The 13736-nt window shown below is 40.9% G+C and overlaps 1 protein-coding gene across 2 annotated transcripts in view; it reads left to right on the top strand.

The window, feature by feature from the left end:
- Positions 1–13736, top strand: part of rngtt (RNA guanylyltransferase and 5'-phosphatase) — a 65197-nt gene that overhangs the window by 26906 nt on the left and 24555 nt on the right. For both annotated transcript variants that reach the window (XM_079754116.1, XM_079754115.1), the window contains exon 11: positions 1847–2011. In XM_079754116.1, coding sequence (XP_079610242.1) covers positions 1847–2011 — 165 coding nt within the window. The remainder of the gene's footprint in view (positions 1–1846; positions 2012–13736) is intronic.

Raw genomic sequence — 13736 nt, 5'->3', positions numbered from 1 at the left:
ATGTGACAAATGTATGAAAAAGAGGAAATCTTCTTGGGACAAACAAGGCTCATTATAGCTCAGGTTATCCCATTGCATCATCGACTCAATGTGGCTTTAATTATGATGCCTTCTTAATCCCTTTCTTACAATGCGCTTGTAAACACAAGGATTATGAGTCAAGGGAGTGGCCCTTTAGTTTGTGAGAATTAAATTGGAGTTGGAGTAATAGTTTGGGCACACACCACAGATGAGCATGTCTGCATCCTCATTGCTAGATAACAAATCCCATTCGATTCAAATCGAATGGGATTTGAATCAAATCTTTAGTGGTGTTAATCTCTTTCCCATTCGATTCAAATCGAATGGGATCCAAGACTTTTGTTCCCATTCCCACTAATAAATTCAAAGCCGTGTTTATCATGTGATTGAAACAACATCAGTGACCCCATAGCCACTCAGAGATGTTGATTTTAAACCCCAGCGAGCCTTTTTTTCATAATTACAGTAGCTTTTTATCGCAAGATGAATGTACTGTGAACCTTTTATCCAAACTGGGAGCTTTAAAATTGTTGGGGGTGGCCCTGTGAAATAAGGAGTCCTTGATCAACCTGAATAAATCATCATCCTAGCTAGCTTTCCCTTCATTTCGTCGAATCACATCTAACCAGATTGATAACTGCCAAACCTGTAGGGACTTAACACTAAACATTGTTTCTTTCGCCATTGCTTTTTACTTTCAAAGAAATATTGTGCTGATGCATTATATTTTCTTACTTGAAATACCTTATTGTATAATAACTTAAATAAATACAAATGCCCTCAGGGCAAAGATTGTCTCAAGCTTCCTCCTCTTTGCTTGAGAAATATTGGTCTGCTGTTGTGGGTCACCTAAGATGCAATTCTGTCACCAAATACAATCTACTACAATCTGTCAAATAGCTCCTGCTTGCTTGATGCTTTCTATATGAATAAAATGTTTGTGTCTGATAGCCATTAATTGTCCCTAGGGGATTTTATGGCATGCATTAGCGGCATAATGTTAACCTCCATCTGAATTTACATTTTTTCCACTCAATTTATTTCCACTTTCAAAGTGCTTTCTTTAATTTATTAAAAGGTTCTGCCCCGGTAAAAACATGTTTGTACAAGATGAGCATTTAATCTCAATTCACTACTATCTCATTTTGGAACCAGTAAGATCCGGTTTATCTTCATACTCATTTGGAGAACAAAGTGATGTCCTCAAGGCCTCTGATTCCAGTGTAACTTGAATGCAGTGCGATAACAGACGGTATCTTTTAATGTAGCAGCATTGCTGGGTCTGATCAGCACTGGCCATCATTCCTTTAATGAGAAACCGTGCCCAGGAACTTTTTTCCTCTAGTGACTGGCTCTGTGAAATACAGATGGGCCCGGTGGCTCTTTTCCTCTGTCGCTGTATACAGTAGTGAGGGCTTGGGAGTGTGTGTGCGTGCATGTGTGTGTGAGTTTAAGAAACAGAAATAACATGTTGCCATGACAACATCAAAGACTTGGTTATTGCAATGTTCAGGTAACCTTTGGGTTTGATACGCTGGCCCCCCCGGTGAGGACTCCAGGGTCATCCTGCTCCCGGCCTTGCAGGCATTTCAGTTCCTGATATCGCTGTGGTCTGATAGAATATTAGTCCTTCTTTAGTGGTGTTAATCTCTTTCCATAGGGATCGTCTACATTTGTAATTGATAACCCCATGGAAATGATCCTCATTGTATTTGTTGTATATTGAATGTTTTATAGGTTGCACTTCACAGCTTTGTGAACTAACCAGTGTAAAGTATGTTTGGAAATAGTTTTTTGACGAGTCCCTTTTTGTTTTGCTTTTCAGGGGCAACCTGTTGGACTCTGTGATTTCAACATCAGACTGCTATGCATAGAAAAGGAAATAATATCTCCGCGGATGGAGAAGATGAAAAATGGACAGATTGACAAGACCAAAGAGCCGTTCAGCGTCCGAAACAAGCCCTTCTTTGACATCCATGCTTCTCGCAAGGTACTGTTACTACTGATAATTCTATCTCCGAAATAGAGCAGACTTCATTTTTGACTTTGAATATTAATACCCTTATCCCAATAGTTTGTCATTTTCAAAAGCCCACCCTTTTGTATGATGTTCTTCAATCATTTGTTTTTTGAACATCGTTTGAACGATGTTCACACCAATAATTGGCATTCAAGAAGATCTGTGATAACGTTATCGTAAAACAGCATGGACAGTCGAACGATGGCAGATAAAAGATGAGATGAGGTAGGTTTTATCCATCCTATCGCTACAGTCATGGTGTTCACATCTATCATCACTGAGCTAGGCTTAGGTTTTAGTTTGTTTTGCCTCTTCAGTTTAAAGTGGTGTTATAGAGGCCATTTGGGACCATTAACAATATGGAGGAGCTGTTTAATTACCACTAAAACTTAATTGGCTAGAACCTAATGAGAAAACAAAAGCTAAATAAACATATTATTTTGACATTGGATTGATGTACTTTGAAGGTTGTGGTTCGAACATATAAAAAAAACTATTTTCTTGACTCTTATATTATCTGCCAGCGGACCAGTGACCAGATTTAATTCTGGGCTATGTAGAAATACAGCCTCCTAGGTAAATAATAATATCAAGCTTGTGCTGATTGGACATTTACCTTGTTTTATGTCAACTTTGTCTCAAAGATATTGGCATACCTCAATATTAATAAAACATGAAGTATAACATGTTGACTACGCTCATACATTTATGTTGAATCATCTACCGGTGTTTCATTTTTTTAAATTTAAGTTATTTTTGTGCCCCAAAGGCACACCCCTACACACCCCTTTCCAGGCCATCTTGGGAGGGTCGGTGGGGTGGAGGAAGTTGCGTGTGGATGTAAATATCATATAAATGAAGTCATTGGAACTGGCTCAGGTTCTTCAATGACCCATTGTTCTATACAGGGGCCATCTGCTCTCGCCACAGTCATAGCTCTGTTGTAGGGGGACACTCAAGGGGGAATCAAACTGATTTACTTATGGGTACAACAAGCCTTTATTTCATGGCATGCTACTCATAAATTAAAAAAAAAACAACATTTCCATGCAGTCTGAGACCGCACTTATATGCTGCCTTTGGTCAGATGCTGCCATTTTCAATGCTGTCCTTCAATGGTTTCGGTTTCTTCAGAACTTGGCAGGGCTCTCTGTCTACTCTTCATGCGGTTTTATTACTGGAAAGTCGAATATTGGTGTATTTAATCACAAAATTGCCAATAATACATTTACGACAAATAACTGAACAAATATGAACATAGCAAACTGTTGGTGACTCCAAATGATTCCCACCTGAAAACAATGAACCATTTCCATTTGAAGAGGGATAGGAGACTAACGGTCAATGTGTAGGTGAACACTAGCCTGGTCCTACCAGACTCTCCATCTTCATTTCATTTGTACAGAGAGTCTGGACCTACTCAATTGACAAACATTAACTCACTTGAAGGCGGGTGTCTGTTGAAGTTTAAAACTATTGGATCTGACCAGTGACACTCTGGATCTGCCATAACCAATCGCTAACGTTTGGCCGGGAATCACATTGCGCGCAGGCTGTAAACAAACCAATCACCGTGTGTGAAGATGTCTGTCAACGAGAGCTGACTTTAAGGTCATTGATCTCAGCCACTCCCTCTATTCGCTGATTGGACGCAGAAAATTGAGACGGAGAAAACCCACTAACATACCGCAGACCCAGACCTAGTACTGAAGGGGAATTCAAATTGAGCGGAAGTACTTAGGCGGGCGGAGCCAGGCTAAGCGAACCCCATATTTCAGCTCAAAATTTATCTAAAATAAAAATGCAGTAACTTTTGGCCGAGAGTTCTACGAAGGAGGGGGAGGTGATGCAAGGAAACTTTCTGATACATTTTTTCTGAGCTAGCATGCGTCATTGAGTTTGAGTGTTATAATGAGTAATGTATATGAAATGCGCCACACACTGTGGAGTGTCAGAGAAGCCTAACCTGCTCTCAAATGACACGTCAACATGAAGCGTGCCCAGAAAGTTCTCCACACATCCACACCACTGTGGCTTTAGCCTGTAACCGAGCAAAGCAGAATCTTCAGTCTACTTACAACTCACTAGTTTGGGTAGATGATAAAAAAATGAAGGATTTACACCTATTTTTCCCAAATGAACATGATTATTTTAGTAACAGTGACGACATAGCTAGTATGTTTAAAGCTATTAATTATTAATGATTCCAAGACGATATGATTGCCAGAAGCTGCACGTGACCATTATCTAAATAATTATTCTGCATGGTCTCAAAGGTCAAGAACGGCTGGGGTTGGAGAAATGTGCCCCAATCGACTGCAAAGTGCAGATCTTCCCATGATGGCTGAATTGGTAGAAGAGGTTGGGTAGAGCAGAAATAAACTAATCACTAAGAAGATTCCATGCTTCATTACTCAATCAAGCATGGCAATGTAGCAATAAAGCTTAATTTAACTTGAAACATGGTGTTTAGCCAATGTACTCAGACTAAGTCTTTGGCTAAATTGTATTACCCCCCCACTCCTCCATCTGACACCTCTTTCATCCAAATTCCAGAAAGTTATTTCACCTCTGCTTATGAATATTCTAATATCCGCTTCCAATTTATCAAATAGGAAAAGCAATCAGACCCCTACTTCCAAACAATTTCCATATATGTTATCATCATTTCAATCAAGGACATTAACCCATAACATTCAGGATTTAATATCAATGTGAAAGTCATAGTAAGTTGAAAGCAGATCTTTCTTTTTTGCACAATATATGCATCTCAGGTTTAAGATATAGACCTGTAAACAGCCCTAAATTACATAGTCAAAACATTCAACCATATTCCCTTTCCTTGTCCGGTGGAATAAAAACAAGTGTTTGCAATGCAATAATTTCTCACATTATACATCTAAAATTAAATATAAGAATTCCATAGGAACCAACAACTGGTCTTGAATAGCTACATGTTCGTTTTGTGACTGAGAAAGAGCTCTGTATTATCTCATTGCCATGGTTACAGTTGGATCTTGATACAATGAATCACAAATGGATGTATTCTGTATTATTGTCACCTGTTGCTGGTATTTCTAAAAGCCAGGCTGAGTAACCATGGCTACTACCTGTCACTCATACATTTTCATAATGGGAGATGGCTCTCTTTCACTCACCTCCTGTCTGTTAACCTTCATTAAATTGCCAGATAGTACTGCAACTGCCCTTCTTATAACTCCCTCCATTATTAAGTCCAGACAAATGTGCCTCTGCTAATGTAATGGTTTCATATTTTCAGGATGGGAATAGGAGTGGAACACTAGGAGTGTAAATCCCCCAGCTAAAGTGTTTTTGTTATTAGCCTAGCCTGGATTTCGCGTGGGCTCGCTGACCTCACACCCCAACTGTCTCGTCTCCGGCAGCTCCCAATGTGTGAAGGCTGCGGATAGAGAAGTGACAGGCTGAGGTGTCTGGTTCTCCATCTCCATCCCTCACTCCTTTATCATTCAATTGGAAAATGGAAGCTTAGTGTGGAAAAAAAGCCCAATTCTCAGGACAAATTGAACCATAGGAATACCAAGCCTTGAAAACAGCTTAAAAGGCATCTTTAAGAAGTAAATGCTTGACGACATCAGGGTTTCCCACAGCTGTCTATAGGCGAGACTCAGCCCCTTTGATGCATTACCTCCCGCCTCTACAAACGATTGAGGTTTTCATGATAAAAGACAATATATGACAGCCCTCCGCGGACGGTTTCTGGCTCTCCATCTCTCCTCTATCATTCAGTGTGTGAGCATGCAAGCTCAGTGTGGACCAAAAGTCCAATACTTGGGAAGTATTGACCTTTAGGGAAACCAAGCCTTGAAAAGTAAGATAACTACACATAAACCTATAATGACGTTGGCAGTTTTTTTCCAGGACACTCCACCAAAACACAACAAGAAAAAAATGCTGTACTGTACAAAACACTCTGTTCCCATTTATTACAATTACCCAATCTGCCCCGAGCTATTAAAAAGTGTCTGGTTTGATCAGGGGGCGATATTTCTATGAAATTAAACCGTGCCCGGTCTCGGTGGAGATGGATTGCTCAGACGGAGAGCTAGATTGTCTGGCAACTCTTGAGCCACTACCAGCCTCTAAAATGAATCTATATCTTTCATCAGAGCAATGTGGATTGTGGACACACATTTGCCCTCTTAGGAAATAGTCCACAAACGAAGGTTCTCTCCAGCACCACTGTGTTCTCTCCCCTGCCTGGGCCCACTCACAGCGGGAGAGCACGCCGTCTGTTGCGTAAGGGCTCGAGCTCGCTGGAAGAAGGAAAACTCCATCCACGGATCAGATGACTAACATTGTTTGCGTACCTCAGTTGCTTTGAGATGCATTTATTTATATATTTAGCTCTCCTTCAAATTCTCTGAACTGTTACGCAAGCGGCGATGATGCACACAATATTGGTTCAGTGGGCATTGCATAAGAAAGAGGATCTGTTTGTTTCCTTTAGATCCTTTCCGTCACAATGCCATATTCACGTAGAGGTGCAAACGTAATGCCACTTGAAAGTTCCTTAAAAACACTCATACTCTCTCTATCTGGCTGGTAATGTTTGTTTTTGAAATTAAGAAGAACCAGAGTTGCTAATTTACCGCTACAATGCAAGTGCAAGATGGCACTTTTGCAGTCTAGACCCCAGACACCCGTTATGTTCAGAGGTGTCTAGCGTAGTGGTTCGGTGCGATGTCATGAATTAAACATTTCTACCTTTACTTAATGAGTTTATGGATGGCATCCTGACCTCATTTATGAAGGTGGAAGAAAATATACTGAATGCTAACCCTACAAACTAAGAAATGTATATTTATCAAGCGTTTAGGGGCACAGTTTCCTTTGATAAATGCTGGCTGTCCTATATCCTTATGCCCATCCCCGGCTTAACTCATTACCATACATGTATACCCCAGGAAATATGACTTAATGTAAAGAACTTATAAAGAAGCGCAAAATGTAAAATTCTCCTATGGAAATGTTGCAAATGTTAGTCACTCCTTATATCTGTGACAATATAGGTAAACGGACTGAGCTGTGTGCATAAAGTGATGACAGCTTCAAAGGACTGCAGGCGTTAAACGGCTTAGTGCGGGCGGGAAAATGCCAGCTATATCTCCTAGTTTGGCTGAGACATACCAGTAGCCAGAAACCCAAGGGTGGAGAGGACTTTGATGCTTCCAGAAAGTTAGCGTGTTGTGGGACGAAAGGCTAGATCTGCCATTTGAAGCGCCTAACTCCTACTGTACGCATGGTTTGCGCAGAGAGTAGTTTGTACACAAAATGTATAAATGGAGGCCTAGGACAGTGGTTGGTCGACTCATGCATTGACAAAAGCCTAAAATATAATTTTCCACACGCACATGTGCATTCCAACAAACACTGTTGCCAGAAATGGAGAAGCCCTCATTCTTAGGCTTCTAGATAGCTACGATATGTGCTTGTCACAGATCCCAAAATGTAATGCTTGTGTCCATATTTCTAACACGGAATCGGCAGAATCCCAAAAAAATTGATAGTAGCCATCTTTTATATTGATGGCGGTTACAAGGCCTCATGGGTATTGGAAGCTTGCTTGAGGATCAAATTCACTGTCTAGATTGAGCTTTATTTCATAAAAACTATAAAATGTGATCAGTGGAGCAAAGAGCAACACCAAGTAGGTTTGTCCATCAAATGTTGCCCCGTTAATAGATGTAACCCTTCTTTCCAATCCTTAATGTATAGAGTTACAATTAAGGCATTTGATCCCAAGGTGCTTAGTGAGGACCACTCTTTAAAGTCTGCATTTAAAGCAGACTTTAATTTAAAGCAGATACGGGACCTACCAAACAATTGGCTTTTCTGAGCTGAGTCCCATGAAACCCCAGAAGGCCCTCTGTAGAGGAATGCCAGAAAACAGGGCTGCTCCCCCTACGCCAAACATCTTTTGAGCCCATAATTTAAATTTACTTTCAAATGGAATTCTTCCTTTGACATTGTTTAATTGCATATGTTATTCTTAATATATTCAGTTTGACAAAATATATTTTGCCCAGAGCAAACATTATTTCACCTCTCTAAATAAAGCCTACACATTTTCTTTTCACGCCCTGTCAACTGGTTTGACTAAATACCACCAAAGCAGGTGAGCAAACACACTCCATCCTCCTCAACACATGTTAACGGCAACATGGAGCCGGGGAACTGCAGGCTGGCTGCTAAAGGCCTTTCATATTAGGCATGAAAAGTGCTAGAGGCAACGCGCACACACACCTGACTAGAATAACAATCACTCTCCTCCATATTTGATTAAGCATTTGAACACGATGCTACACTGTGGCCGTGGAAGGCTGTATAATCCAGTTTTGTGGAATGAAAACTGAATAATTTCGCTCCATGTGTGCCGAGGCACAAAGGATAACATTGAGGGAATACATTTGCTGAAATATTTTGCGATGTCTGTTCTGCTGGACCTGTGCGAGTCACCATGCATAATAGAGAAGAGATGATCCTTGTATGCCTGGGCCAAGATGGAGAATGTCTAATAACGGAATGTGTAAAGGGTGAATAAGGCGCTCCTGAAGTATTACTGGTTTATTTATGACCTTTGTTACAGTTTATCATTGTGTACCCTATCTTGTGGGAGGTTTTGTATTATTCAGAGTAGAGAGCACAGTTGCATCGGACTCTATTAGACAATCCCATTTTCCGCTACTTGCGCTGCATCATAGTGGGCAGCGGTCTGACGGTGATGCTTGCAGTGCTCAAAATATCAGAATTCCAAAGCCAACACGACGAGACATACAATAATTTGTTTGGGTACAGGTGCATACATTAAACAGGGCAGTCAGCAACCACATGAAATAAGAGGCAGAGATATGCAGAGGAAGTGCAAAGGATATGCAGAAAAAGACAACTGTGAAAGGAGTCTGTGAGATTGCAGCAGGTGAAAAAGAGTTGTAGTTGCACAACAGGGGATTCAGCTTGGAGCGGCTGTTTACTAGCTGGAGCACTTCAGGAAAAAAATAAGCTTCAGAGGTGACGGGTGATGCCAGTGGCAGTAGACCTCTAAGAAGCTTTAGGGGTGATGGGTGGTGCAGGTGGCAGTGGACCTCTAATGCCTTCCAAGATGGATCCTTCTGAGGAAGTGGGAGCAGGAGTGAGAGGGGTCTCTAGGTTGGCAGCTGGTGATCTTTTCCCCGCAGTACCGACAAATATATGTGCATTGCTGCCGCTTTTCAGTTATTCAAACATGATGGAGAAATAAATTATAAAGCCCTCAGGTTAAAGAAGTGGAATGTACGTTTTGAGAGTTTGCAGTTTTTCAGAAGCACCAAATTTTTTGTAGCTCAGAAAGGCCATTCCTATTAGTTCCTCATGGCCTCCCTGGGCTCAGCCTGTTAAGCCTCTCCCCCTGTGCTATACCTACATGCATGCGCAGCAGGAGATGCCTCTGCGAAGATGGCGGACTGTCAATGCACTGCTAAAAACAGCCCACACGCATCCGTCTAATTGTAGACTTTATGGCATACATGCCAGACCGCTTCTGTTGTTATTGTATGCCGGTATTTAAGCAGTGACACCTATTTATTTGAATGAGACGTTTTGACCGTATTGGTTTACTCTTAACAAAATGGAATCTAGATGATGGATGTATTTAAAGGTAAAGTATGTGAAATTTTGCTTTTCAATTTTTTCAATTACATTTTTTGTCGTTACATTATTATGTAGGTACATAAATGTTTCCAACAATGTTCATACCCAAGAAAAAAAATCATATTTAATTCAAGGTAACTAGTGCTATCCATTTGGTGGCCTGTTAATGGCGACATACCCCCTTTACCCGGTAACCTCAGGGGAACCCATAATCCCCAGTAGTTGTAATTTCTGAAATTATGTTTCAATATAGATCTATCTTACTTTGATGTGCTTCTGTGACAAGTGTCTCATGCCAGCCACCAAGCTTATGATGCAGTTACAATGTAACATCACAACATTCAACACGTTCTTAGTTATTTTGTGTATGATGGTTTTGACCCTGGATGACAGCGCAGATACTATGCACGGTTAATTTAGCCAGATAGCATGAGCTACAGCTTTATGGGTGTTTGACTCATCTAATGGCAAGTTAGATATGTTACGTCACTTTGTTCACACGCTACTCACGCTACTCTCAATGAATGACATATTTTCTAATGGTTTTGATTGAGAGACCCCATGCGACAGACATTGCATTTAATCTTTTTTAGAGGTTGGTGTTAATATAGGTTTGCCATGAAACACGTCTCTTATTGATGATGATTTTCTGATGATTTTTGTCATACAATAACATCCAAGTAATCTCACAAAGGTAAAGGGAAATTGCCTTGCATTTGGGTGGATGTTTGCATTCTGCAATAAATCATTCTGAAGCAGGGGGTGAAAGGGACAATCAGTGGTCTCTCCTCAGTGGTCTCAGACAGGCTGAGAGGCTGGGAGCCTGTCCAGCGGCTTTACCTGAAGAGGAGAGGTTTTCAGAGGTGAGGCTGCCAGGCAAACTTCCCTGCGTGGCTTACTGTGACAGCCAATACAAACATTGGTGCTGGCTGCATGTATATAAACAGATTTTATCATTTATTCATTGGATGAAACGGTAAAACTGCACTAGTAAACTCAAACAAAGTTAAGGAGTTTCTGCATTGAAATCTGCTTTGTTTTTCTCAGTGTTGTGTCAGTTTTCAAAAAATAATAGAAGGGGAATAGAATAATAGATTTACTTGTCTTGCCTCTGTGATTTATTTCATGGATTTGGCTCTGGCTTTGGCTGCAACAAAGCCACGGTACGATTCACGGCTCACTATGCTATAGGCTGTGTGCAATGAGCCTCAGACATAAAAATGGATGAGGCAGAAAATTGCCCCCCATTTATATCATCCTCAACATTTATTCCCTCCCTTCTGGTGGAAAGAAGGCGCCACTCATTGCTATGCAGTGTTTGGGCTTGTGGGCGTTTTCACCTGCCTGCATGATGTCTCTGCAGGATTTTGCTCCCTCTGCTCCCTAAGGGGCTCTTGGGAAGTGTGTTCTGTTATTAAGGGTCTGTGTTATTCGCCTTCCACATGACCCCTACATTACTGACCAACCGCCTCATTTGTCCTTTTCCAAACAGGCTTTCATATAAAAGAAGTGTCTTGGCTTATCACTGCACACACATCGACATCTGTAAGAAGATGTGTGTCTCTTTGCAGCCTCATAACTCTCTCCCGAGCTTTCCTGGGTGCACAGAGAAATGGTGGGTGGATGTTTTGAGATGGCAGGGGAACTGAAATGGAACTCCATCTCTCTGCCTACACTCCATCGCCTCGTGAAGCCAGTAGTTCTTTTAAGTTTGGCTCTCAGCCTTCTCTATGTCAGCAAGATCGTCAAGCTTTCATGTGTGAAATGCTTTGACTCATTGATCATTCTTGAAAATGATGTTGTGATGTCTTTCTTTTGGATAAAGGACTCACTCGGATGCCGGAGTCCTTATTCCTAAATTGTTCATCTTCTACTTGATTTCACCATTAGTTATGGTTTTACTGGATTAAAACTACTGATTGATATTGACTGAGCTAAAAAAAAATCTTGGTACCTTACATGGTTGCCAAAGGATAAATAACGAGTGAAATAACGGGTGTTTTATGTTAAGAGTCTTCAGCCTCATCAATAAGGATGAGGCTGAAGATCTAAATGCTCCTTTAACAAATACCAGGCTTGCTTGTATGCTGGGTCTCTTATCTCCTCTGTTATGTTGAACCATTTATCTACTCCTGACACTTTGTTCAGTTAAAGGTCCCTGCCACCAAAATCCAAAAAAAACACAGGTTTTCTAATACATTTGTTCATTCAAGGGTGAAGGGCTATCAGAAAACGTTAGAAACATGATAATCATGTTTTACCCAAATGCAAAAATGGGTGGCAAGCCCCCCCCCCCACCCTAAACCCAAAGTTTAGTTTTTGTACGGTACAGTTGTACGTGCATGTCTAACACACAAGTAAACATTAACAGTGAATGGTGTCCAGATTGTCAAAAGGAAAACAAAATGGTCTATCTGTAATTAATGTTGAAGTTATCATCATAGGTAGCAATCTTTAAATCAATTGCTGCTACCTCAATAAGTTACATTTGCATCACCAGCTACACTGCTAATCGGACAGGTTTTTAATATCTACATTTTCTCTCATCTGAAAATGTTAGAGGGTATCTAGAGGGTTTATATTGTGCACTGATGCTTACAGACATTTCATGAATTGTATAGGTAAAGCATGAAATATAAACAATGGCAAGGACTTTTGATGAAAGAGTAAATTCAGTTATGTCACATTTTGCCAATATTTTCCCCTAAGTTGTTATTGTGGTAGATAAACCACAAGGCTTTTACACATTCTTGACTATATGCATGGATCACAAGCATGTCTGAAAAATGTGGAATGATTCTGCTCTTGGGCTTCTACTTTGTCTAAGTGGAATTTCTTGAAGATCCAGTGAGCCCACTGATTCAGAAGGAATTCGAACACTGTGTGTTTTAAAAAATGTGAGTAAAATATGAGAATTTTAGGAAAGAGGGGGGCGTCTTATTCCAATGGTTACGATCCAAGGCGTGTTACGCCAGACTCCCTCTGTAAAGGTACTCGGAAAAGAACGCCACCTTTTTTTGAAGCGAGTGAAACGTTCGTATTTTGAGGGAGAACATAGGATTTTACTCATTTTTTCCCTAAATCGGGTACTTATTTCAGTAACAGTGATAAAATGGCATAGATTAATATGTTTAAGATCATAAAGGACAAATGACCATGTTTAAAACAAAGAAAATGGGATTTTGGGTTCAATGGCTCTTTAAGGTTGCAATGGAGCTCCCCCTGGCCCTAGGCTTTCTCCTGTGGGGGTTGAGTTGTTTGTCGGCCTATTCCTGCTGTGCAAAGGGGAAATAATTACAAGTAGTGGCCCCCTCAAGTATTTGCTGCCAGCTTCCTTATTTCCAAACGTTCCCTCTGTTTACAGGGCTGGTCATCATCCCTCTGTCACACTGCGAAATGTCTGCTCATTTGAAATGGTTTGAAGAATAAAGTTCAGGGGCTTTGTGTTGTTTGGCCAGTGCTATTTTATGAATGTTACCAAAAGAGGAGTTGGAGAAGTTCTTAGGGGCTGAGATGTTGTTCTACCTTGTGTCATTTGTGTGTGATTGTCTGGCATAAATGCGTTGCTCTCTGCCCTTTTTCGTCTCAATGGGCTGAGTAGGTTACCTGATCTTTACTCTAGTGCGTATTTGCATTAGCGTTCCACATTATTGACTGAAGCCATTTCCTGCCTGCGAAACCTGTGTCTCATTTCGACATGGAGCCTATAGAAAATATCAGTTACCGTCTTTCTACCCAAAGGAAATCTAAGATGGGGAGAGGGAGAGCTATTTTCCCGTCTGTGTTGGCGTGTTACTTCAACATGTCTCTGTATCATGGGATGAGTCATCCCCTCAACCCTGCTCAGTGCCTGCACCAGAGACTAGTATTAACTGGGATTGCTGCTCCTCTATACTGTTGACAGAACGGTTAATTTTTCAGATTTTTACTTACCATTACTTACTTGTTGCCTCCAGCGCTGCAATAACGCATTCCTCACAGGGAAGAATAAAATTGGTCTCTGATCATGACTTTTAACTGGCATAGT

The sequence above is a fragment of the Pollachius pollachius genome (genome assembly GCF_949987615.1).
Source record: "Pollachius pollachius genome assembly, chromosome: 16".
Lineage (NCBI taxonomy): Eukaryota > Metazoa > Chordata > Actinopteri > Gadiformes > Gadidae > Pollachius > Pollachius pollachius.
This window is presented reverse-complemented; position numbering and strand designations above follow the sequence as displayed.